The following is a 27382-nucleotide window of genomic DNA, read 5'->3' as shown; positions in this document are numbered from 1 at the left end:
TTTGCACATGGCTTGTCTGAAAGCATATTAAAAACACCACATATACATGAAATGAAAGATATATTTTTCATTTCTTTAGATAATTCAACTTGTTTTTTAAGACAAAAATAATCTGGACAGCCCATCCTGACTCAATGCCAACACACTTTCCACTGCGACATTTATCACACTCTTCATTGCCACATGACTTTATTGACCTTGTATTTTGCGCATTTATACATGGCATAACACTGGTACCACGTAATCTTATTACACAACTATGAAAATCTGAAAAGTTCCCTGAACCTTGAGCCACTTCTTAATACAATACAATACCGTTTTAAAAGGCAGTCCACCAAACAGGTCCTTCATACTACAATTTTATTTGTTGCTAGTTACAATGTAACTAGACTTTAGCTTCAGCATGGCAGCTTCTAGCAGTGCTTGTCAGCAGTTTCCATTAAATATTATTTTCTGTTCATGGCACTAAAAGTTCCTTCTTTCCCTGTGTTGATCACTTGTTGGTAAGTGTTTGCTAATTTTTTAGCAGCAAAAGTATTTATAACCACAGGCTATCATTCTGAACACTGATCGTCATGGATATACTTTCGAGGCAGTCCAGTCAAAGTTCACGCTACGGTTCAGAGGCCAAACCAGCAGCAAACTCCACCAAAGTACGTGTAGGTCTTCCAGACATTCCTTTTCTCAGGTATGGGACTTCATCCTTATTGCTCATGACCCCGGCAATGTCGAGATGAGCCCAATGATCGGCTGTCACAAACTCTCTCAGAAAGGCTGCAGCGGTGCAGGCGCCACCTGAACTGTGAGGTCACAGACCAGTTCAGTGTCATGGCAACCAAAAACAAGCACGGTAAACACTACAGATTACAGATAACAAATACAGTGCTAATCATAAGCTTGTGGTCGGGTAAGATTTTATAATGTTTTTTGAAAGAAGTCTCTTATGCATACCAAGGGTGCATTTATTTGATCAAAAATTTTGTGAAATATTATTGCAATTTTAATGTATAAATGTATTTTAAATTCAATTTTAATTTTAATTTTATTCCTGTGACGGCAAAGCGGAATTTTCAGCATCATTACTCCAGTCTTCAAAGTAACATGATCCTTTAGAAATCATTCTAATATGCTGATTTGCTGCTCAAGAAAATATTTTAGGTTATTATAAGAGTTGAAAATGGTTGTGCTACATATTTTTGTGGAACCCATGATTTTCAGGATTCTTTGAAGTTCAAAAGAACAGTAATTATTTGAAATACAGTACCAGTCAAAAGTTTGGAAACACTACTATTTTTAATGCTTTTGAAAGAAGTCTCTTATGCTCATCAAGCCTGCAGTTAAAAAAAAAAACAGTAGTATTATGAAATATTATTACAATTTAAAATAATGGTTCTCTTTTTTAATATACTTTAAAATGTAATTTATTTTTGTGATGCAAAGCTGAATTTTCATCAGCAAGTACTCCAGTCTTTGGTGTCTTATGATCCTTCAGAAATCATTCTAATATGCTGATTTATGATCAATGTTGGAAACAGTTGTGCTGCTTAATATTTTTTTATAACCTGAGATACTTTTTTCAGGATTATTTGATGAATAAAAAGTTAAAAAGAACTGTATTTATTTAGAATAGAAATCTTTTGTAACAATATACACTACCGTTCAAAAGTTTGGGAACAATAACAAAAAAATTTTTAAGAAATTAGTACTTTAATTCAACAAGAATGTGTTAAATTGATAAAAGGTGATGGTAACGATTTATATTGTTAGAAATGTTTTTATTTTGAATAAATGCTGTTTTTATGAATAAATGCTGTTAACGTTTTACTCAATGAATCCTGAAAAAAGTATTCCAAAAAAATATATTAAACAGCACAACTGTTTCCATCATTGATAATAACTGAGTATCAAATTATCATATTAGAATGATTTCTGAAGGATCATAAGACACCAAAGACTGGAGTACTTGCTGATGAAAATTCAGCTTTGCATCACAAAAATAAATTACATTTTAAAGTATATTAAAAAAGAGAAACATTATTTTAAATTGTAATAATATTTCATAATATTACTGTTTTTTTTGTTTTTAACTGCAGGCTTGATGAGCATAAGAGACTTCTTGCAAAAGCATTAAAAATAGTAGTGTTTCCAAACTTTTGACTGGTACTGTATATATATTTTTAAAGTCTCTTTTGATCAATTTAATGCATCCTTGCTGAATAAAACTATTAATTTCTTAATAACGCATGTAATAACGAAAATAATTTAATGGGTAAATGTAATGTAGACATTTTCCTATTGAAACAGGAAGTTGGGTCGGGACATATCGAAGAGGGTCATATGTGTGACCCTGGACCACAAAACCAGTCATAAGTCGCACGGGTATATTTGTGGCAATAGCCAACAAAACATTGTATGGGTCAAAATTATCGATTTTTCTAATGGCCAAAAACCATTAGGATATTAAGCAAAGATCATGATCCATGAAGATATTTTGTATAAGATATCTAGAAGATAAATTTCCTACCTTAAATATATCAAAAATTTATTTTTGTGAGTGGATGCAGCAAAATCGCCAACAGATATGGACAACTTTAAAGGCGATTTTCTCAATATTTAATTTACTTTACATCCTCAGATTCCAGATTTTCAAATAGTTGTATCTCGGCCAAATATTGTCCTATTGTCCTAAAAAAATTACCCATAAGACTGGTTTTGTGGTCCAGGGTCACATATGGTCTGAGTATGTACTGCATTTGATAAGAATTTCTCGACCATTATAAATGAATTATATGCGCTATAAAGCATGTATGTGTAATATGAATACAATATGGACAATGCTTTATTTACCATGTTGGTAAACATTTGGATGTTTGGACTTTTTTTTAAATATCCAAAACCTTTAGTTCACATTGCACCCCAGTAAAACCATGATCTGCTACTTGCTGTCGCTAATCGATGGCCGGTGGAATTAGAGTGAGGGAACATATGAAAAAGATTGAAACCGTGTCAATGAGCATTAATGAGTGTGCATGAGTGCATATGTACCGGCTGTATTTTCCAACGTTATTCAGATCTGCCAGGGCACTGTCTGTTATTTGTCTGGTGTAGTGCTGAAACAATGGCATCCTCCACACCCTGTCACCAGTAACAATGCTTGCCTGGGAGGACACACAGATCACATTATAATATGAACACATCTGCTCACCCAAAGCCTTACAAACTGAAAGAAGTTATGGCAGTGATTATTGAAGTGTTATTCAAATCATTTTGACAATCACATTCGAGTGACGCCGCTCATTACCTTATGTAGCCGCTCCCACAGCCAATCAGAGTTGGTAAAGGCTCCTGTAGCAGCAGAACCTAAGGCCACATCCATAGCACCTGCCAGATGAACAAAGACAGAGAAAAATACGATTTAATACGATTACATGTGTACTTAAAAACGCACAAATGTGAGTACAGTGTGCATGTCTGTACCTGTAAGTGTAGCCGCATTGATGATTGCTCTGGGCTTGAAACTATGAGCATAACACAGAGCATCAGCCAAAATCAGTCTGCCCTCTGCATCGGTGTTGTCAACCTACCAAAGAAATACATTTCTTGCTCAGCATTCATTCGGGCATTTGAGCAGAAACACCATCTAATGTAGGACCGTAAGGCTATTTGTTAAAAAAAATGAATAGGCTATTTATTACAGATAAAGTTTAACAGAAATGCTCTTTGATGGTAAGTTAATAAACAAAAATAAACTTTTTAAAACTATTTAATATAAACCTTTGTTTTCTACATAATAAGTGTCCACTACTTAAAAAATTAAATCTTAACGACCCCAAAATGGTTTTTAAAGAAACAAAATTTTATTCAGCAAGGATGCATTAAATTGAGCAAAAATTAAAACACTTGACTTACATTGTTACAAATATACATAAAAAAAAATGTTTTATTTTGAATTAGCTTTTCATTAAAATATACATCATTTCTGCAAACTCTGTTTTCAACATCGATAATAATAATAATAAAAAAATAAAAAAAAATCTTGAGCACCAAATCAGCATATTAGATTGATTTCTGAAGGATCATTTCAAATTCTACTTCAAAAATGTTGCTGTGAGTGGAGAATACCTGAATGGTTTTGCCATTTTTGGCACGGACAACATCACCGGGTTTGTTTGCTTTTCCACTAGGCATGTTTTCACAGAGTGGTGCCAAACCTGAAACAGGGCAAGGTGAGATTTGTTTGTGTGTGAACAGTTATGAAAAAGCAGATGCTAAAGCACAGTGTCTCGTGCAGCGGACAGACCGATGATATTGATCGGGAGATTCAGAGCGGCTGCAGTCACAATAGCAGAACACACAGTGGCTGCTCCACCCATATCTGCTCTCATGGCATCCATGCCTGACGAGGGCTTCAGAGAGATTCCACCACTGGAAATGTATGGACACATAAATTGTGTGGGTGTTTAGACAGATGCTACTGATGTTTTCAGGTTCTGTCCAGGTGCAGTTACCTGTCAAAGGTGATTCCTTTTCCCACCAGCACAAGAGGAGGCTGTGCAGAGTCTGAAGTGCCTTTGTAATGCAGCTCGAGAAAGATGGGGGGCTCCTCTGAGCCTTTAGACACACTGAGAAAAGCCCCCATTTGCTCGCTCTCAATCCATGACTGAGGCCTTAAAGAGTGAGAGAGAAATATACACAGAAAAGTGATGTGTTGAGTCATCATTAATGAATAGGGTGATTGACTTTAAAGAGGATCTATTACAACTTTAAGCGTGTCATGTTGCTGTTTGATTATAAAAAAGGTCTGCAAAGTTACATAGCACAAACTCCACTCCAAAGGGGGTTATTCTCTATATCAGTAAGCACTAGGGATGGCGAAAACTAAACATTTTCTTGACCGACCACCGAGCCTCATTAGCCGGTTGAAACCGATTAGTTTAAAATATGCTACGCTATTTGAAATAACATTTCGAGCCGCGCCTGCAATTTCGCAATGCGGGTGTCGCGTTTTCAGGTGATACATCATAGATGATGTGCTACTACTGTATTTAAGAACTGTATCACACAAGGGGGTCGCACACCGGACGCGCAGCCCCACGTCTTTTAAATTCAAACACATTATTCTCTATGAGTGTACATACACCGGCGGCGTCTGTCCGCGGCGCTCAGCTACGGCTCAGGACCTTGTTCAAAATCCTGCCGCGTCACAGAGCGCCATTTACATAGTTTTACATTAAACTCAAATCGTCGTTAATGTATATACTGGCTTCACCCTGTGCTGCAATATACATTTAGGGCTTGCATAGACTAGTCGAGTAGTCGATAGATCGACTACTTCAACCACTAGTCGACGCTGTCGGAAACAATCGACTACTCGAGCGTCCATTAACCATAAATGAATTAAAAATGGCGAACGTCACCAACAGAAACCACGCGTCAGATGTGTGGAAGTATTTCATCAAGGATGACAAAAATATTGTAATTGGCCAACTCTGCAAGAGGCCGTTCACATATTGCTTCTAAAAACGTGTGGAAAGCGCGCCAGCTCGTGCCGCTGTCTCCTACAAGCGCTTGCGCTCCCGTGGCGTCTGTCGTTGCCATGCAACCAAACTGCGCTCTCCATGATGACGACGAAGTATCATTCAGCAAAGGATTAATTTATTTCTACCCCTTGCATTAGCTTTACTACTAGATATATTTCTGGAGATGAGAAGAAAAAACCCGCCTGGAAAAACTAGCGCACCACGTCCGTTGCTTTCATTATGAGCGCGCTCGCCGCGCGCCTACATTTGAAATAACGACCTTGAGCGCGGAAAAGACGCAATATGTGAACGGCCCCTAGAAGCAGACGTATGAAATGAAAGGCAAGAACGGCTATTTATTTGGCTTTAGACTGTTACATGAAAATTTAAAAATGAAATGTCATAACTTTAATGTTTTGAGAGTTTACTTATGTAATTGTTGCATTAGGCTTTGAATTAATAAATGTTTATTGATAAGATCTAACTTAGCTATTTCATGTCTTTTCATTTACAGTAGCATAAACGATGAGTAGTCGAGTAACTCGAGTATTGTTTTGATAAGAAATCGACTAGCAGAAATCAGTAGTCGTGCAACCCCTAATTTAGTTTTACATTAATTTACAGAAATCAGCTGCTTGAATGAAAATGGATGATGTTATCGGATTTTCAGGTGATATTTTCAATTCATTCAGTTAACGGACGCTCTGAGGTAACGCTCTGATCACAGACTCCGCAACGATTCTATTTAATTGTACAGTACAATCATAACATAGTACAGACATTATCTTAATTTCATAATGTCCTTAAACATAACAATATTGCTGGCCATAAACTGAAAAAGACCCCCTACAAGTTGCAACTGTGTCATTCTTTTTGGTGAAATGGTCCCACACACTACTTTTCTTTGCACGCTTCATCCTGTCGTCTGCCCTGGCTCTAACCTCGAGTGTTTTAGCCATAGACTGTGGTTTTAGCCTGTAGCCTTTACTTTTCGCAAACCTTGTGAGGGCGCGAACCCAAACGCTGTGACCTCGCGCCAAATGTTTTTATTGGTTTATTAAGTACAAACAGGCGAGTTATGAAAAATTGAGTGTGAGGGATTTGTTCACTTCACACAAAAAGATCTTGGAACGAGATGGCTAACTGTAGTAGTGTTTAGTCCACTGTCTATAATAGCCTAATTTAGAGATCACTTTTTTTTTTTTTTTACCGACTACCAACAACTTTGATCGGTTAACGTTGATACGGTCAACCATCGGTCAAACGGTCATCGGTTAACATCCCTAGTAAGCACTGTTTCTGAACTCCCTAAAATGCCTCAAGTGTAGTCTTGAGTTTTCTTCCGGGAACATACACATCACAATGTCCCTCATTTAAATAATCCCTGCCCGGGGCATAATCAAAATAAAAAGGGCGAAGCCTCGTTGAGTTGCATTAGTAGTGTGTTGAAACTCGCAGTTATGGTAAAGGGCGTGACATTTCTGAAACACGCTTGAAGCAACCTCACTCCCATCTGGGTCATGGCACAAATATAACTGGTCCTACTCAACCTGCTCAGAGCGAGATTCAAACGACGGTCTCCGGCGTGGGAGGTGGGTATGCTAACAAGGACGCTAAAGACTGCAGCTGCTAGCGTCAGTCGCTAGCAGGCCTCTGGAGGCCAGGGGAGTGAGGTTTACACGCACAGCTCTTACTGGCCTATGACAGTTACACATAGTTCCAATGAACATTCACAAACAGCTTCGCAAAGTTGTGTGCTACAAAAATAAATATTTGAAAATTAAGGTGTTTTTGAACATTGATGCATGAACACATATCCAAGTAGACCCCAAAAATAAAAAATACTTTGTAAAAGGGCAAAATAGGCACCCTTAAATGAACTTTGACATCTACCTCTTGTAGACAGTGACTTTATGAGCAAAAGGTAACAGTTTCTGCTCTATAGTGTTTGCGAACACTGTGGGAGTGATGTGATTGGCTGGAGCTTCCATCAGCTGTCTGGCCAGGTTCTGCCCGTTCCCATACAGAACACCTTTCTTCCATGCTGAATCCACACTGCTAAGGAACAAGACAGAAATAAACTTACAAGAAAGAAGATAAAGGTTCAGATTTCTTAGTATGAGTGTAAGGTGCACTCTGTGTGAGGCTTAAGCTTTATTACAAATTTCCCAAGAAATGGAATAAATGAATCTGTTTGGTATACCTCCCATGTGGTTGGGTCGTGACACGGACCTTCTTCTTGCTCTTCAGCTCATCATACTCAAAAAGCCCGAGCACAGCGCCCTCTGCAGCTGACTGTCCGTCTCCACAAGTGTCCACCTCGACATGAGCTAACTCCAGATCCTGAAGCTGCCTGCAGCCCACTGTACAAACACAGGCAGACATATTAGGAACATTTTAAATAGTGCATTAAAAACCATGTTCTCACTTTACAACACATGTGTTGTGAAGATCTGAACACAAAAAGACATGTTGTGAGCACAATATTAAGATATTATAATTTCATAAGAAACTTAAGCCTATTTGGGACCATTTAAATATATGCATTGTGAATTTATTTCATGACAATTAACCTCACTGAATCCAAACAATTTGCAATTGATTACTTCTTGTAATTCACATTTCCTGAAATATTAAAGGCAGTACAACAAATACTACCATGACGTACCATTTAATTGTAAAATACGTATTTATACATTAGATTTCAGTAACTAAAAATAAGAGAGCAAAATTAGCAATCTTCAAACCTCATTAATTCTTAATTTTCATTAAGCCAAAATTATGATTTTTTTCATGTTATTTTGGGAGGAAATATTACTGAGACCATTCACCCAAACACATCAATGGCACTTACCTGACACAGCTGCACGAATGCTTTCCTTACAGTTGTCCCAGTTTTCGTTTCCACACACACCTGTGCCGCTTTTCCCCAGGCCAACTACAACTACACTAGGGAAGTCCTTTAAAAGAAAAAGACTTGTGTAAGAATTGACTGATATATATTCATCTTGACATTACGCATCTGAAAAGGCAGCCAAAAACATGTAGAAGTGAGTTCACACCTGATGTAAACCATAGAAAATCCGACTCTTCCCTTTCTTCAGAGGAGGTCCAGATCTAGAGCAGAGAGGGGGAAATGAGTGGGCATGTGAAATAATGGATCGTGCAGAAAGGCGAAGGGACGGTCCAGTAGGAATGCAGAGATCAAATGAGTGACTTACACCGACAGCATTTCTGACAGTTTTCCTGAGACGGTCCTGTCAAATGCCGCTGCAGCCTCCGTGAAATGGACCCCGTCATTGTCTAACTGTTTCTCATACACGCCTAGAACTAAACCCTGAATAAACCCATTCACACACAACAATAGAAACAAAACAAATCGCTTGTTAGTGACCTCCATACACAAAGAGACATTTAGCTGACAAGCCAAGTTATGAAACTTACTTTTCTTGTGCTGGAAGTGATATTAGAGTCCGAAAACAGTCTACAGTTGTGTTTTCGGATTGCAGTAAGCAACACCCTTCTGAATGGTATCAACATCGTCTCTAAGTGGATAAACAAATACTCAACCGTGATTCAAGAGGTAACGTTAATTCGTAGAAAGCTTTACACGTGACATTGGAAGGTTGAGAATCGCGCATAGTCGCAGCTAATGACGTCAACAAAAGACGACGTTTTATTACAAAAATATAAGTCCTATTGGCCCTAAAGGGACTGCCCTATCTAAGGAAGCTTGTTGTCGCCACTAAATATAAAATAATAATAAAACGTTTACATTAAGTTAGTTTACATCTCGCAAATCAGACTCTCTTTTCTTCAGAACTACGAGATATAAACTCGCAATTCTGAGAATTATTTTTTCCCTCGGAATTGCGAGATATAAACTCCAAATTGAGGGGGAAAAATGCAGAATTGTAAGTTAAAAAGTCGGGGTTGTTGGGAAACAGCTGTATAAGGGAGACATAATCAATAATAAATTATCAAAGAGCACAGTTAAAATGTAAAAAAATAAAAATAAATCAGTGACACTGAAAGGCAAAACCAATAATTAGATCTTATCAAAAATTGCATTTTATTCCACTTTATTGAACCTTTTAAATATAGGTAATGTGAAAGACAATGCTGACAAAGGGTATCAAAGGTACCACTGAAATAAAATAATGTAATGCAAACAGTCCATATAAAGGATACGTATTTGCATTAGTATTTAGCTTTGCAAAGCCCCTGTACTGCGCGTATTCCTTGCACATTATTTTGCAAGTGAACTAAAGAGGCCCGTGTGCGCTTATGGCGTAGGCTACTGCGCATGTCTTTGACTGCGCGTAGGCCTGGCTTTAAATGTTTTCATTCTGTTCGCAACCGATATCGCTCTCTTGTCGCCGCCGATCGAAGGTAAAAGAAAAAGAAAAGAGGTACGAAGTCTAAACTCCGAATGTATATAGCGTTTCGAGCTCGAACTTAACTTGCACTTTGAAAGTGTGCTGATTTTGCGGTGATCAGGACTCAGGAGGAGCTTCCGTTCCGCCTCGCGTGCCATTAGGCCCGCTGACCCACATTCGCGAGACCGCTTGAGGAAGTGCGCGTATGAAATACAGCACTGTATTTTTACACTACATTATTATTAAACCGTGATTATTCATCGCAGCGATGCATTGTGATCCCGGGACCGAAGGAGCCTAGATCTGACCAGGCACCTGTGTGGATGTGCGAGTGTGTTTTTCGGTAGGTAATTACCAAATATACTTATGTTGTTGATAAAGGCGATAGTTCCGTGGTGCATACACTGTTGTGCAGGAAAACCCAGACATTGTATAAGATTTTTTTTTTTTTTTAAGTAGCACTATGTCTTAAAGTGTATCACTGTTTATACACTGACGTGCCATTTTATTTTTCAACATGCACTCATGGTTTCGTTTGGATGTTTTCTCACAACGTCAGTGTCCTTGTTATGAAGGTTTGAGTGTTGTAAATGAATGATTGGCATGTTTACAGTAACTGCTTTTGCAATTTACATGTAATTATTGGGTTGAACTGGAATGATGAGCAGAATGTTAGCGGGTTGAGATGCATGATTGCATGCTTTGAATGCACTTCATTAGAGGCTTTTAAATTATGTAATAAACTGTGACTTTTGAATTAGCAAGTGAAAATGTACAAACAAGTATGATTATATCCTCTCTGACATGTATTTATGTTGAGTTAGCAGTCATGTGACCTCCAGTGCCATGTCCATCAATTAACCTTTCACCTCTGAGTGACCAAACAGATTCACAGAAAGAAACAGTAGGCTATTAAGTTAAACTGTTCATTTGTCATTCAGTTATCTTCTGTTTTGTGTGTCTGCCGCAGACTTTCACATTGGCAGGCCCTTTTCTTCAATGTCTTCCCAATGTGTCAGGGTGTTTTTAATCCCAGACTGATCCATGAGACGGCGTTATCATGAGTTCCAGAGACAGGTAAAGCAGAAACAGTATTCATTTACTGAATAAGTTTGGACTTTTGAAAGACCTTTGAAAGAAGTCTCAACTCACCAAGGCTGTATTTATGTGCTCCGCACAGTGAAAACAGTCATACAAACCCAAACTTTTGAACAGTAGCGTACTTCAAAATATAGTACAACAGAAAATATGTTTGGATTTTTCTTTGTTTCAATTCATGTATGCACATGTTGACATCCTGCTTATTAAAATGTAGTAATTTAACATATTATTCACACTTGAATTTTCAGTGTCCCACGTTCTGCGCTTACATTTTAAAGAAAGTAACTTGGCTTGACTTTAAGTTGTATTCTTGAGTCCGTCCTCTAATTAAGTCTATTTTTAGTCTATTCTCTCTATTTTATAAAATAGACATCTGTGAAGTGCAGTGGTGTTCTGAACTTATTTTATAGTATTTTTACATTAAATATGTAATGATCGATCTATCTATCTACAGTACCAGTCAAAAGTTTGGAAACATTACTATTTTTAATGTTTTTGCAAGAAGTCTCTTATGCTCATCAAGGCTGCAGTTAAAAAAATAAATAAATAAAAAACCCAGTAATATTATGAAATATTATTACAATTTAAAATAATGGTTCTCTTTTTTAATATATTTTAAAATGTAATTTATTTTTGTGATGCAAAGCTGAGTTTTCATCAGCAAGTACTCCAGTCTTTGGTGTCTTATGATCCTTCAGAAATCATTCTAATATGATGATTTGATACTCAGTTATTATCAATGATGGAAACAGTCGTGCTGCTTAATATATTTTTTTGGAATACTTTTTTCAGGATTCATTGATGAGTAAAACGTTAACAGCATTTATTCATAAAAACAGCATTTATTCAGAATAAAAACATTTCTAACAATATAAATCGTTACCATCACCTTTTATCAATTTAACGCATCCTTGTTGAATTAAAGTACTAATTTCTTTTAAAAAAAAAAGTTCAGTTCTTTTTAACTTTTTATTCATCAAATAATCCTGAAAAAAGTATCTCAGGTTATAAAAAAAAAATTAAGCAGCACAACTGTTTCCAACATTGATCATAATTCAGCATATTAGAATGATTTCTGAAGGATCATAAGACACCAAAGACTGGAGTACTTGCTGATGAAAATTCAGCTTTGCATCACAAAAATAAATTACATTTTAAAGTATATTAAAAAAGAGAACCATTATTTTAAATTGTAATAATATTTCATAATATTACTGGGGTTTTTTGTTGTTGTTGTTGTTTTTTTTAACTGCAGGCTTGATGAGCATAAGAGACTTCTTTCAAAAACATTAAAAATAGTAATGTTTCCAAACTTTTGACTGGTACTGTATCTAGTTTTAAGCATTTTCCACATCTATTCCAAAATAATATCTAAAAGCACTAACAATTTAAATAATGTTTTATTTGTGAACAAATGTTTCGGATTATCAGTCATCAAGCTCGGTAAACACCGGTTACAGACACGAAAATGTACCTTTAATTCCACCAAGCTGATTGCTCACTAAAAAAACTCCCCACAGTCAACATGTTTTCAGGCCATTTCAATTTTGAAAGCAGAGATATCTAAGTGGCTGAGTTGTTTACTTTTTAACTAGTCTTCATGCAGACCGATTTGTGAACGCGCACGAAAACAAGAGGTGGTTTTTATCACAAGAACCAATCATATCCAATCATATCACGATGGAGGCATTGTCAAAACTCACTAGGCTCAGGGGAGGCACGAGAGACGCGGACTCCTGCTGTAACTTAACCTGCTTTGTGTTTTTATTTTTGTAATATGGATTATTTTCTCATCCAATTTAAGGAGGCATTGTCTCCCTTGCCTCCTTGGAGGAAACGTCTCCGATAGACATGTAATTGATTTACAAAAAAATAATAATTGTTTTCTATCAGACAGAATAAATGTTTATTTTCCCTGTTTTAGGGATGATGGTAGTGTTTTTGATGGGCTGATGGAGGATGATGAGAAAGATAAGGCGAAACGGTGAGTTTAATTGCAGATTTTGATTGTTCTTCTGTTTTATAACATGAAATATTATCATAATAGAAATGGGTATAAACATCATGTACATCAAATAGTTGTCACGTTGATGGACTACTACTAAGTTGTTAACAACCACTTGCTTAACCAACACAAAATAGGTGTCGTTTTAAAGCTTAGAAGCGTGGCTTTACAGTGAAGATAGGGAATATGACCTTGACTAAACAAGTGCTTTTAAACTTGCTGATATTAGAAGTGCTCTTATTTTCATAGTGAAAAAATAATCTGTAAAATCATAGTAGCCTACATAACAGATAGACTTGTCATATGTCTTTGAAAAGGTCCCAACTAGCAGAATACAAGAAGCATATTTGTTTCAGTTAGAGGTCAAACTATACCATGTATTTGTTTGAAAAATCGCCACCGACGCACATGTCGCAACCGTTTTTTGGTTTTGTTTGTAACTTTGTGAAATATTAGTAAACCATAGTAGATTGCATATCTTTATTTTGGGCAGGTGGTTTTGAATGAGCCCGAACACAACATAAGACAATGCGTAGATCACCGAGTGACATGACTTGTTTCTTTGCTAAAGCTATAGGACTTCCAGGATCCGATCGCATCGGGATCATGACGCAGTGTATTCCTGGTTGATGATCATCATCTCATTACTTGTTACTTATTCTATGTACTTTTATTGTGGTGTTACACAAGTAAATAGGTCTTATGTTCAGTAAAATCACTTGTTTGGGGTTTTTTTTGGGACCTTTGGTTAATTATGTTTAGAAATAAATGGCTAGCCTACTTAATCCATTGCATGGCTTGAAGACATGAAACTACGGTGTGCTCCCTTCATTTTTCCTTGTGTGTCTGCTGCTGTGCATGAGCCGCAGGCACCTCAAAACCACGCACTCTAATGACGACCTTGCTTAATCGATTGTCGATTAATTATCATCCCTGGTCTGAAGTGAATAATTTTTTACTGGGTTGGGTTCTTAACCATTTTGCAGCCTTGTCTTATGCTTTGTTGCTTTATTATCTTTTTTATATCTCTACTGTCACAGAGTTTCGAGAAATAAGTCGGAGAAGAAAAGGCGAGACCAGTTCAATGTCCTCATTAAAGAACTTGGCACCATGTTGCCTGGAATCACGCGCAAGATGGACAAATCTACAATATTGCAGAAAAGCATAGACTACCTGTGCAAGCAAAAAGGTGAGGCATAAAAATAATAATTCAAGTTCTAGACAGAACAACAGGGGGATTTGTTGTTTGCAGTGCTCTGGAATAATTACAGATCTGCGTTATTGTTTTGCCATGCGCACTACAGATGTATGTGTGATTGGGTAAAGTGTTCAACTGCTTCAACTAGAAAATAGATAATGTCATGTGATTTACATGTGGAATGCTTTAATCATCACGTTTCATAATTAATTTATCACAGCTTTAATTGTAATCTTCATTAATAATTATGCAATTCTACTACCATACTATTCATGCAATTTCTGAAGAATGTGTGTTGTGAGCTTTATGCAAATGGTTTTTATGCATGGAATACTTGGTGACCTACCAAAATGCCAAGAGGGTGCAGTATAAAACAGATCATAGTGCACAGAATCCCATAATGCAGTATGCTTAACCTTCCATTCTAGATTCACAGTTATATCACCACTGATTTTTAACAGCTTCCACACTTAAGTTAAATATCCTTTTTAATTTTTGTGATAGCTGGATTTTACTCGTGAATAAAATATGCAGTGTAACGAGGTCCTGTGACAACAAAGCTGCATACTACTGTAGTGTTTTCTGCACCACTGCTCAATCTACTGTGCAAAAACAAAGGAAATTATATTCAATGCAAATGTGACACAAAGGCATACTGTAGGAAGCGCTGTACTTTTTATTATTATTATTTAGTACATATTTAGTTCACTAAAGCTATTTTGCTATATTAGTATTTCACTCAGAACTGTAATAACAAACACTGTAATACACTACCTTTAAAAATGTTGGGGTAAATGAGTGTTTTTTTGTTTTTGTTTTTTAAAGAAATTAATACTTTGATTCAGCAAGGGTGCATTAAATTGATCAATTGAATGCATTTAATACATTTATAATTTTACAAAAGATTTTTATTTCAAATATGCTGTTCTTTTGAAACAAAGCATCCTGAAAGAAACTCTGTGTTTCCACAAAAACTGTTTTCAACATAATTTTTCGTAAGCAGCAAATCAGCATATTAGAATGATTTCTGAAGGATTGTGTAACTGAAAAATTGAGTAATGGCTGCTGAAAATTTAGCTTTGCCATTGTAATAATATTTAGCTATATTACTGTTTTAATGTATTTTTCAGTGATAAAATGCAACCTTGGTGAGAAGAAAATTCATTAAAAGGTTAAAGCTTTTTAAAGGTTGCATTAGACCCTAATCAGCTTAGACGTACAGATCCCTAGAAAAACTGGTTACATGGAAGTGTTTGTGTTCACATACAGAAAATGCTGCACAATCTGAGTCGAGTGAGATCAAGCAGGATTGGAAACCCCCTTTTCTTAGCAATGAGGAGTTTACACAGCTGATGCTAGAGGTGAGACCCCGCTTTGGGCAAAATGTGTGTGTTTGTGTCTCTCCTTTGTTTCGTCCTGTTGTGAAAGATGGTTCCACTAAAATATATGAGTGCATCCTCATTGATGTTTAATGTTTATAATTTTTCATACATCACTTCTAGATTAAATTTGTAGTTTAGCATTGGAGCTGTCTTAAGTAGTGTGCTTTTTTTATTTTTTTTAAGGCGCTGGATGGATTTTTCCTTGTGATGCTGACAGACGGCAACATAATTTACGTCTCGGAAAGCGTAACCTCTCTGCTTGAGCATCTGCCTGTAAGTGTGTGTGTGTGTGTGTGTGTGTGTGTGTGTGTGTGTGTGTGTGTGTGTGTGTGTGTGTGTGTGTGTGTTTAGTTGTGCGAAGTCTATTTAAATATTGTCCTGGAATTGTTCGATTTTTGTATCAGTCATATGTTCATATATAATCGTATTTGTTTCAGTCGGACCTGGTGGATCAGAACCTTTTGAACTTTCTTCCAATGGGGGAGCATGAAGAAGTGTATAAAGCGCTGGCCTCACACCCAGACATTGAGAAACTCAACTCTGATTACCACAAGTGTGAGTGTCCAACCTCAATCACTTCCAGATATCTGTTCTGCTGTGGTATTTTATTAAAAAAAACTGTGAAAATGTTTGCTGCCTCTACCTATTTTCACTGTAACTCAGTGATCTCAATTTAGATTGTCATGCACCTAAAGTGTTTTTTGGTTTGTTTGTTTTTCGTAGCCAAGAACCAGATGGAGTTTTGTTGTCACATCCTCAGAGGATCTGTGGATCCCACGAAACCGCCTGTATATGAATATGTCAAGTTTATTGGCAACTTTAAGTCACTTGCCAACAGTGAGTGTTTGTTTTTCCTCTTAATCTAGACTCACTGAATACGAAACCATATGTTAACTGCATTCATTACCGCCCTCAACACATGTTTGTGCTGACAATTTACCTTAACACAAATCTCCACTTTATTCCTCTTCTATTCTTTATTCTCAGTGCCTAATGCAACCCGGAATGGCCTTGAGGGGGTTTTGCAGCGTTCTTTGCAGCCGGCCTTCGATGATCCAGTCTGTTTTATTGCTACTGTGAGGCTCGCCAAACCCCAATTCATCAAAGTAAGCAGATAATCAATCAGAAAATCCATAGAAAAAGTAGATCTGAAAGCAGATAACCATAGTCATTCATCATAATAAGGTTTTACTTAATATTAGTATTAACACACTAATATTGACACAATTGATTGTGTACAGGAGATGTGCATGGTGCAGGAGCCCTATGAGGAATTCACATCTCGACACAGTCTGGAGTGGAAATTCCTCCTATTAGATCACAGGTTTTCACACTTACTCACAATATCACTTTGTCCTTGTTTGTAACTCATCGTCCAGTTTTTTCTTCAATGAGGTCTGTGTGTGCTTGTGTTACAGAGCACCACCTATCATTGGCTATATGCCGTTTGAGGTGTTGGGAACGTCAGGCTATGACTATTATCATGTAGACGACCTGCATTCGCTGGCCAAATGCCATGAGCATTGTGAGTATAACATGCCCAAAAATACATTTGAGACTTTCATCAGGTACCATATTCTTCATGTCTTTCTCTTTATTTGTCTGCTTGCAGTAATGCAGTTTGGAAAAGGGAAATCGTGCTATTATCGCTTTTTAACTAAAGGGCAACAATGGATTTGGCTCCAGACTAACTACTACATCACTTATCACCAGTGGAATTCTCGACCAGAGTTCATTGTGTGCACGCACACTGTTGTGAGGTACGCAGAGGCACATAAATGTCTACACCATCCAACCAGATGCCCACATACCCCTTTTCCACCAGAATTGTTTGCGTTCTGGAGCCAGAGCCTGTTCTCAGCCAGGCAAACCTCAGCCTGTTTCAAACCAGCCATGTGTTTCCACAGACTTGAGGAACGGACGGTGACGTAATGCAGATATGTGTTGTTCACCTGACTATAACCAGTCTAAAATCAAACATTGTGGATTAAGGTGTTTATGCAGGCAATTTGGCACTTCTGTTTTGCTGTTCACAGTACCGGGAGTGATTCTAGCATACCGGCAGCTCTACCGGCATAAACTCCCGGTACTCTTGTGTCCTTTTTGGTGATATATTGAAACTGAAACCGTTGAGTCATTCGCACTCTCGCACGTACAGTTTTATATATTTAGATAAAAAGAGCTATGTTGTGCAATATTATTACACTGCTCATTGAGACATTTTTCTACACTCTTTTCTACAGTTCTACTCTTTATTTTCTGTTCTTTTTGTCTATAGTTATGCCGAGGTTCGAGCGGAGCGGAGAAGAGAGATGGGCATAGAGGAGTCTCCTCCTGAACTGACTGGAGACAAGGTGAGATGCTTGAGACAGAAACCTCTCTGAAATAGTCCACTAATGTGGTATAATGGACATGCTGTTAAATGGCTTATCTTAGGCAGATTGTGATTAAGTATTTTCCACAACATTAGTGAAAATGGCCAGGTCATTAATCCATTTTGAGGTTATCGCATTGGCGGTTAACTGTGGCTGCTTCTTGAATGATTAACATTCATGTGCGTCTCATTTGCAATAAAATATATTATAAAAAGAAATCTTTATTTTATACCCTATTCTTCAAACGTTTAAATTAATTAAATTGAAGTATTATTAATTTATTTATCAGCAAGCATGCATTAAATTGATCAAAAGTGAAGTCAGTTATTTGTTCTTTTGAACATTGTATTCATCAAAGAAGCACAAATGTTTTCAACATTGTTGATAATAATAAAAGTTTCTTCAGCATCAAATCAGCATATTAGGATGATTTCTGGGAGGTCATGTGACTGAAGACTGGAATAATGGCTGTTGAAAATTCAGCCTGGTCATCACAGGAGTATGTTTTGTAGCATTTTGAACTAAGTATATACAAAAAAAAAAAAAGTCATTTTAAATTAATAATATTTCACAGTATTACTGTTTTAATTGTATTTTGATCAAATGAATGCCACCCGGGTGAGCATAAAAGACTTTCAAACACATAAATATATAAGTATTTATATTTTTGTCAATTTTCCTCTCCCTCTCGCTCTCTCTCTGTCTCTGTCTCAGATTTCTGGCTGTGAATCGCAGTTGAACACCTCCAGTCTGAAGGAGGTGCTGGAGCGTTTCAGTAACAGCCGCACACCCTCCACCTCCTCAAGGAGCTCCCGCAAGTCCTCACACACTGCAGTCTCTGACAACACCTGCACCTGTAAGCATTAAAACTAGGGCTTGGCATTAACTTTTTTTTTTGCTCACCAGCCACTGTGTCTAGTGGTTTTCCAAAATTATTAGCCATTTGGCATTTTCATTGGCCACAATTTTGTAGTTGGGAAATTACATTTTATATGATTAAAGTTGACTGTGGCATGCTAAAATGTACTTGAGCTAGATTTACAACCGTTTTAAATGTAAATGACCACTGTACACACACCTTCACTCTACAGATCCCCTTTATCAAAGAATCCCATAGACTTGCATTGGCTGTGATACTAATGCTGTCCTATTGAGGGGGGCACAGGATAAGAAATCTTTGTCCACGCTTTTGCTCTGTTTCCGTTAGTTAAAATTATATATAAATGCGTACTCCAAGCGCTCCACAAAATAATGTTTGTTTATAGCCTACTCCATATTGATCTGGTGAATGCACGTTTAAACAGTTTATTATACACCTAAGTAATCACTGTTCTAAACTAATGCGCTGCTACATTGTTGCACAACACACACACACACAAACATACAGACAGTAGCTTGCACGTCATGTACAGATCATACTCGCACAGAAACTTATTGTCAATGCTGTCCTGTGATTTAAATTATCAATAAAATAGATGAGAAACAAAAGTTATAGCATTTCTTTCTGTTTTTGAAGTAATGAAAACCCACAGCTTCACTGTTAGTAGAGAAAAGCTGCGCAGACAGGTAGGATTGATTCACACACGCAGTCGCACTCTCACTAATGCATTCAAATAAATGTAATCTCACTGTGCTACTTTAACTGAATCTGATTTAGGACAAGCAGAAATCTGTAAGAAATATAACGAACCATAGACATTTATCTGATGAAAATGAGCTGTTATGTCAGAGCAATAGCGCTCTGACATATGCCGCAGCTGTGCTTCAGGTGATGCGAGTTCCAGTCCCGGTTCAGGCTTCTCAAGCCCACATCAAAGTTTGTTCACAAATTTTAGGCTCTAGTTATTTCAGATGCCTTTTGAGAAGATTACAGTTGAAATGTATTTAAAATTCAACCTGTTAAAGTGGCCAGTGGGCGTGACTGTTACACGTTACTGCTGAAATCCACCCGCGTTTGGTGTTAAGTCAGTCAAGCCCTGATTAAAACCAAAAGTGTGCTCTTCTATTGGGTTTTCCTGATTTTGTGCCGGTTTGAAACCGCTCGTATCTGTTTGATTTCCTCAGCAACTCCCTCCAAGCTACAGACTGATGTGAGCACTCCACCCCAGCCCGCTGTTGATATGACACCCCAACGTCGTTCCTCTTTCAGCACACAGGTGAGACTTGCCTCTTCATCAACATCAAAGTATTTAATTATCTTACAAAACACTTCCAACTTAACCTTAATTACTCACCAGCTATGCGCATATCTTATTTGTTTTGACAGTCCATGAGTTCTCAGAACACCAATCAAACTGGATCTTCGGTCCAAATCAGCCAACATCAACCACAACAACCTCAACCACAGCTGCAGGTTCAACCTAATGCCTTGGTGAGAATTGTTTTTTGTTCAGCAGTTTCAGCTTAATGCCCTGGTGAGAATTTTAGAAAGAGATCAGATAAGCCACAATTAAACCCTTTGACACTTACGTACAATCACACCGGTGAGGTTAGAACGGTTCAGTGCATCACGTGATCAACTGCTAAATTCAAATGTGTTTTTGCGCTTTTTGGACGCGCTCAGCATTTGTCACATATCACGATTATTCAGTGTTTTCAACCACAGTGTTTTCGCATGACATTATGCGCATCTCGTCAGTAAAGCCGGTTCCTTGATTAGTAGTAAATCGCCATCACCTGCTTTCAGATGGAGCGGCATTTACTACACAGAGCCTTAGTTCACTGACAAGCTGAGCCATATCGCATTAATTATCACGGACGTATAGCCTGCGATAATTAATGTGATATGGCTCAGCTTGTCAGTGAACTACGGCTCTGTGTAGTAAATGCTGCTCCATCTGAAAGCAGGTGATGGTGATTTAGGTTTCAGACATTTAAATGCACATCATTTCTTGCAAAAAATACATTTAAAGTTTGTGAAATACACACTCATGTCTATTGAAACGGCAATAATAATCCTTTCAATTATAATTTAATAACTTGTTTTATTCACATCAGATACACATTGTGTAGATAACTATGTACATTTTGAAAAATAATTTTTCGTCAGTACCTGACCAATTAATACTAGCACTTACCTTTCCTATCTATTCTACACTATTTGTTTTTTTCTTATTAAAAATAATAATGCTGTGTACTATGCTAGACTAACTGAGACTTGTTCCAGCACTTGTATACTGTTGCCCTCTTGTTGGTCTGTTTGCTTCCTTTGTTCTCCTGGATGAATTTACGTGACTAACAGATCCTATTCTCTGAATTGCGGCGCAATCTAATATTGCGGCACCCATCACGCATTATAAATCAACTAACATGATCATCATAACAACAAAACACATTCACATATTTGAGAATCGGAATATCAGATAGTTCATGATATAGTTAACAAGTAAAGTTATATACAAGTGAATATTTTGAATAAAAAAGGAAAAACGAAATTAAAGCAATACATTTGTCACACAGCGCTATTGTGGCTGGCGGTGTGTCACGTGACAAGCATGATGCATCGTCATGGAAAGAATAAGGTGATGCGTTCTAAAATAAGTCGCCTTAATCTCATGGTGGGGGCTCAGCTAGAATATCTTTTTTTTCAATGACACCATAATGTTTATCTTTTTGTGCTTTCTGAATGTAGTTCTCTGCGCAGTTGAATGCGATGCAGCACCTAAAGGATCAACTGGAGCAGAGGACACGCATGATAGAGGCCAACATTCAGAAACAGCAGGAGGAACTGAGACAGATTCATGAGCAGCTGCAGAGAGTGCAGGGTCCGGGCACTCAGGTACGCGCGCATAATTGCGTGAATGTTCGTATTGACCGTTTTGTTGTCATGGTAACAGAAGCATGTGATTCAAATGGTGTCTTTCAGATGATATTGCAGCAGTCGGGTGGTGGACTCAGCGTACAGTTGCCTCAAGTTGGAGGGGCACAGACTAACATTTTAGGGGTTGGGGCACAGACTGGGGTCATAGCTATACAGGGGCAAAATGTGACGAGTACAGCCCACAGTGGGACTGTTCCACAGCAACAAGCACTTCCACAGCAACAGGCTCCTCGTTCCCTTCAGCAGAATCTACAGGGTTCTTCTGTTACACAGGTGAGTTTGTCTTTTTTCGGTTAGTGGTGTAAATGTTTGCTCCGGCAATGATTTGAATATGATTCTTTGTTAAAAGATTCAATGTATGATGATGATCTGAATTTTGGTCACAATTCAGTGTTTCAGATTCGGTCAATTCATATATGTTTAATATATATTATATATGTACACTACCATTTAAAAGTTTAGGGTCTGTAATATTGTTTTGTGTGTGTTTTTGAAGTAAGTCTCTTATGATCACCAAAGCTGCATTTATTTTATTAAAAAAATAATAAAAGCCGTAATGTTGTGAAATATTTTTACAATTTAAAAAGAACAGTTTTCTGTTTCAATCTGTCACATGATCCTTCAGAAATCGAGCTAATATGATGATTTGGTGCTCAAGAAACATCTTATCAATGTTAAAAATAGTTCTGCTGCTTAATATTATGAATTTTTTTTTTTTTTTTTTTACTGTCACTTTTGATCAAATTAATGCATCTTTGATAAACAAAACAAAACTTACTGACCCCCAACTTTTGAATGGTAGTTTACACACATCTATCTATCTATCTATCTATCTATCTATCTATCTATCTATCTATCTATCTGTCTATCTATCTATCTATCTATCTGTCTATCTATCTATCTATCTATCTTATCTATCCTATCTTATCTATCCTATCTTATCTATCCTATCTTATCTATCCTATCTTATCTATCCTATCTTATCTATCCTATCTTATCTATCTAAATTTAAGGTATATATCACCACAACTCTGTTGCAATTAGTTATTAAAAAAGATTGATTTACAGTAGTTAACACTCCTACATTGACTGTATAGACAGTATCTTTAGCTGTGTATTACCTAGAAGTTTTTAAAAAGCCCATTAACAATGACATAATGTCTCGTCTTCCACTCCATGTGGTGACATCATCTAAATAGATGACTTAATTTTTCTGTCTCTCATTCTTTTTCTCAGCGTGGTCCTGTGTATAATACCATGATGATCAGCCAGCCTGCCAATGCCAATGTTGTGCAGATACCCAGCAATCTGGCTTCAAAAATCAATCAGGGCAATGCAATAAACCGGTACAGTACATGTCTTTTTTCTCCTCTCTCTTTTACAGGACACTTTCTAAAATATATGCTTATTCTCATTATTAATAATACAACTAATATTTATTTCTTTATTTCTTTGCCTGACCCTGTCACTCTCAGGTTTCCTTCTGGGCAGCAGTTGGTCACCAAGATTGTGACAGCTCCAATGGCGTGTAATGCTGTCATGGTACCCACAACAATGTTTATGGGTCAGGTGGTGACGGCTTACAGCCCGTTTCCACAGCAACAAGGTCAGACACAGACCATAGCACTGCAGACTCAGTCAGCTGTGCCTGCAGAACAACAGGCTCAATCTACCACATTACAAACAAGTCAACAGCAGGGGGCGACACAGCAGCCAACAAAACAGCAGCAACCATTTTTACAGGTAACAAAGCATGCAGTTTCATTTTGAATCTTTTCAGAACTTGATTCAGTGATTCAGCATATATATTTATTCTAATTTAAAAATAAAGTAATATTGTTAAATATTATGACAATTTAAAATAACTTTTTTCTATTTTAATATACTTTGAAATGTAATTTATTCCTGTGATCAAAGCTGAATTTTCTAGCCTGGCTCCGCCCTCCTACGTACTTCAACTCAATTTCATTTTCCTTCAGTAACTCCGTCTGGGATTGTGGTGTATTCTTTGGTTTTCTCCGATCAATTTTTAACCGGTCCAATCAGCGAACAGAGGGAGTGGCTGAGAACGATGACGTTGAGATCGTGCGCTAGTTTGAGTTGACATACGTCACGACCAAACGTTAGCAATTGGTAATGGCAGATCCAGAGTGACTCTGGTCAGATCCAATAGTTTTAAACTTCAACAGAGTACCCGCCTACAAGGAAGTTAACGCTTGTCAATGGAGAGAGGCCAGACTCTCTGTACAAATGAAATGTACGAGAGTCTGGTAGAACCAGGCTAGAATTTTCAGCATCATTACTCCATTCTTCAGTCTCACATGATCCTTTAGAAATCATTATAATTTGCTGATTTGATGCTCAAAAAACATTCATTATTATTATCAATGTTGAAAACAGTTGTGTACTTTTTTTTTTTTTTTAGGATTCTTTGATAAATAGAAAGTTGAAAAGAACAGCATTTATTTGAAGTAGGATCTTTTTTAACATTATAAATGTCTTTACTGTAACTTTTGATACATTTATTTCATCCTTGATGAATAAAAGTACTGATTTCTTTGATTTCTTTCCCCCAAAAAATAAAATACAAATTCTTACTGACCCCAAACTTTTCAACAGTAGTGTTTAATGTTATAAAAGCTTTCTATTTCAGATAAATGCTGTCTTTTGAACTTTATATTCATCAAAGAATCCTGAAATAAAGTAAATAAATAACTAAGATAATAATGAGAGAGAGAGAGAGAGAGAGAGAGAGAGAGAGAGAGAGAGAGAGAGAGAGAGAGAGAGAGAGAGAGAGAGAGAGAGAGAGAGAGAGAGAGAGAGAGAGAGAGAGAGAGAGAGAGAGAGAGAGAGAGAGAGAGAGAGAGAGAGAGAGAGAGAGAGAGAGAGAGAGAGAGAGAGAGAGAGAGAGAGAGAGAGAGAGAGAGAGAGAGAGAGAGAGAGAGAGAGAGAGAGAGAGAGAGAGAGAGAGAGAGAGAGAGAGAGATCTGAGCAAGCAGTTCATATAGAAACCATGTAAAACCACTTCCATCCATTTTTTTCTTTCAGTCGCATGTGAAACATTTCATTCGACTTTAATTTTTAAATAAAAGTGTTTGATGCATATCTAATTTTCTTCTGTGTATTTGTCAGAACACACGCCTTCTCCATGGCAACCAGTCTACACAACTGATCCTGCAGGCTTTCCCTATTCAGCAGCAAGGCACATTTACTCCATCACAGCAGCAACTGAAACCACACACTCAAAAACAGCAGAAAACAACCCCTTCTCACCAGACTGACAGCACTAGTGCCCAGTCTCAGTAACATGGACAAACACAACGGCCAATCGGATGGAGGAGCCTGCTCGCATCATCTCTTCTGGATGTTTATTGGTGCTGAACTCATTTGAAAGCTCTATGACAAAACGGCCCTTCCTGGCAGCGGCTGAAATGCTTTTCAGACAAGGAACTCCCTCAACGTGGCAGCTGCGAGGAACACAACACCACCAGATGGACGCTGTGGCAACCATGCAGAATGTCTCACCAGACCAACAGGTGGTTGCCAAACTCATTATTTATTTCAACAACAGAAAGTATAGGATTGCTAGCCTTTGCATCGCCAAACAGCAAACCTCGTTCTCAGGCTTTCATTGTAAACAGCCCAAAGAACTGTGTCTATCTGTACAGTCTCTGTACCATACAGTGTAAATACACAACCGTAAAGAAACAAAGCAAAATATTGAATATTTTATATGCTGCATGAAGTGTAAACTTTAATTTGTACTTCCAGTTTTGTTTTTTAAAGTATTACTTTAATTTTAATATTTTATATTATGCATATAGTAATGCTTTCTACTTTTAACCCTTCCCTTACAGTAGTCTCTTCACGTATAGTTAGGGTTCATAATAGATTGTCCTTGAGGTTTTTTAGAGGCACTAGAATTGTTTTAGATTTTTATTATTATTATTATTATACCCCATGTCTGACATACAAAAAAAAGCCCAGTTTCAGTTTATTTCTAATTATCAAAGACATTTGATGCAGAAGAATCAAATTTGACTGTTTTTAAGTGCCAAATTGTATTTAGTTTGTAAAAAAAAAAAAAAAATACTACATCGTTTTTGAATGTTAATTGGCTTTTTAGCTGAGTCATAGTCAAAGTTTTTGTGCACCTTTTCCCCGTTACATATAGCACTTATTGTGTTTATACACACTAAAATAGTCCATCCTTCAAGTAATTGTGACCTAATGGTTTATTTTTTTGTGTGCATGGATGGTACTTGTATTTTTCAGAGAATAACACGCCATAAATAAGCTTTCAAATCCTCTTTCATAAATGTTCTCCCTTATGGCTTTGGGAACTATACAAGAAGCCACATCCAAGGCAGAGCATTTCTAAATGTGTTATTGAGGATGGTCCGGAATACTGTGGACCCATTTCCCATTTTCAGGAAAATAATTATTATATTGTCCTCTTCCTCGTTTTATTTCCAAAGTTGTAATTTAAACCGAAGCAGGGTTATCGTGCAGCTGTAGAGTCTTAAAGTTAAGTGATCTTCCTTTTAACTGCTTGAATGTTTGTGTCTGTGTGTGAGTGAGAGAGAGAGAGAGAGAGAATTTAAAGTGCAGGCTATTATATCAATAACAGTTTGTGACTCTTCCAGTATCGCTGTGTGGGTTGCTACAGTGTGTATTAACCCCAGCGATGACCAATCAGTTCTTGCGTTGCAGTATCTCAGTATTCTAGATGTTTCCCCGTTTTAGCTATATACCTCAGAAATGGATTTATATAAGAAGTATTCAAAGCAATTTTATTTTCATATGGCAAAAGACATTCGTGTTAAACAGTATTGCTGTGTATAGACCGGTAACACTGTTAGACAACTAGTTAAGAGCTGAAAGGTATATGGAAACTGAACAGATTGTGATATTGTTGACTTCTGGAATTCCAAAAGTGGAGATACCCTTAAAGTAGATCCACTTTCCTCTAATTTGTCCTATTTTCTTTCATAGTTGTGTTGTGCGTTTCATTTTGTTGTGCAGTGAAACCCCCAAGTGTGTTTGTTGTTACTGTTGGAACCGATGTTTCATTGTGTGTACAATCATAAATTACCCCCAAAAAAGATACTGACGGGTTGAAAAGATAATTGAATAGGACTTTAGATGCCATTCGTGGATATTTCAACCATTTGTATTCAAAATTAACTATTATTTTTTACAGTTTGTATTCCTGAATGCAACCAAAAGAATGTGTGCTTCCAGAATATGATGGTTATTGGTTGTAGCCCCAGAAATTTGATTAGTGCTTCTGAGTAGAAAATCATTGAGTTGAGTGAACGACAAAATAATAAATCATCAAGGGAGTAAATGTAAAAGTCTTAAGATGTTACCATAACCTTTTTTTATTATTATTTTGTTCATACTGAATTGCTGTGCACCAAAACCATGTTACCAGGTCATATCACCTTCAATGTGACTAAATTTGTTGGATTTGTCCTCTGTTGGTTTACCAAAAAAAAAAAAAAAAGAGAATTTTCCCTCCACAATATTAAATCTTGAAATAAAGCAAACAATGTTATTCACATTGTCTATGTAGATTTGCTTTAAGTGACATTTATATT

General features: G+C 37.1%; 2 protein-coding genes across 4 annotated transcripts; one reads left to right on the top strand and one right to left on the bottom strand.

Annotated features, from left to right (window-relative positions):
* Positions 1-172: 172 nt before the first annotated feature.
* lap3 (leucine aminopeptidase 3) lies at positions 173-9752 on the bottom strand. Its single transcript, XM_084400026.1, has 13 exons — positions 8964-9752; positions 8741-8856; positions 8582-8636; positions 8374-8479; positions 7723-7882; positions 7413-7577; positions 4509-4667; positions 4301-4425; positions 4123-4211; positions 3478-3580; positions 3302-3381; positions 3046-3158; positions 173-800 (listed from the first exon to the last, which is right to left on the bottom strand). The coding sequence occupies exons 1-13, from the start codon at positions 9057-9059 to the stop codon at positions 614-616; spliced, it is 1554 nt and encodes a 517-aa protein (XP_084256152.1). The 5' UTR covers positions 9060-9752; the 3' UTR covers positions 173-613.
* On the top strand, positions 9751-27343 carry clockb (clock circadian regulator b). 3 transcript variants are annotated; one of them, XM_084400002.1, is made up of 21 exons: positions 9751-10241; positions 10885-10975; positions 12924-12983; positions 14045-14193; positions 15472-15563; positions 15768-15857; positions 16022-16139; positions 16308-16421; positions 16572-16690; positions 16826-16908; positions 17003-17109; positions 17197-17344; positions 17863-17938; positions 18674-18815; positions 20024-20115; positions 20226-20330; positions 21591-21737; positions 21825-22052; positions 23016-23125; positions 23255-23522; positions 24912-27343. In XM_084400002.1, the coding sequence occupies exons 2-21, from the start codon at positions 10959-10961 to the stop codon at positions 25083-25085; spliced, it is 2439 nt and encodes an 812-aa protein (XP_084256128.1). In that variant the 5' UTR covers positions 9751-10241; positions 10885-10958; the 3' UTR covers positions 25086-27343. The 3 variants fall into 3 exon arrangements, with proteins under 3 accessions (XP_084256128.1, XP_084256129.1, XP_084256130.1); XM_084400003.1 differs by having other exon boundaries at positions 9799-10241; positions 10869-10975; XM_084400004.1 differs by having other exon boundaries at positions 9834-10241; positions 21603-21737.
* Positions 27344-27382: the final 39 nt, after the last annotated feature.

This window comes from Rutilus rutilus (assembly GCF_951802725.1).
Source record: "Rutilus rutilus genome assembly, chromosome: 2".
NCBI lineage: Eukaryota > Metazoa > Chordata > Actinopteri > Cypriniformes > Leuciscidae > Rutilus > Rutilus rutilus.
This window is presented reverse-complemented; position numbering and strand designations above follow the sequence as displayed.

Bases quoted from the DNA above. Each gene is read 5' to 3' on its own strand.
- lap3 (XM_084400026.1), bottom strand. From the start codon at position 9,059: ATGTTGATACCATTCAGAAGGGTGTTGCTTACTGCAATCCGAAAACAC. The intron at 7,883-8,373 runs GTAAGTGCCATT...GTGTTTGTACAG, and splicing joins CATTCGTGCAGCTGTGTCAG to TGGGCTGCAGGCAGCTTCAG. The intron at 3,159-3,301 runs GTAATGAGCGGC...GTGTCCTCCCAG, and splicing joins TGTGGGAGCGGCTACATAAG to GCAAGCATTGTTACTGGTGA.
- clockb (XM_084400002.1), top strand. The intron at 15,564-15,767 runs GTGAGACCCCGC...ATTTTTTTTAAG, and splicing joins TTACACAGCTGATGCTAGAG to GCGCTGGATGGATTTTTCCT. The intron at 23,523-24,911 runs GTAACAAAGCAT...TGTATTTGTCAG, and splicing joins AGCAGCAACCATTTTTACAG to AACACACGCCTTCTCCATGG.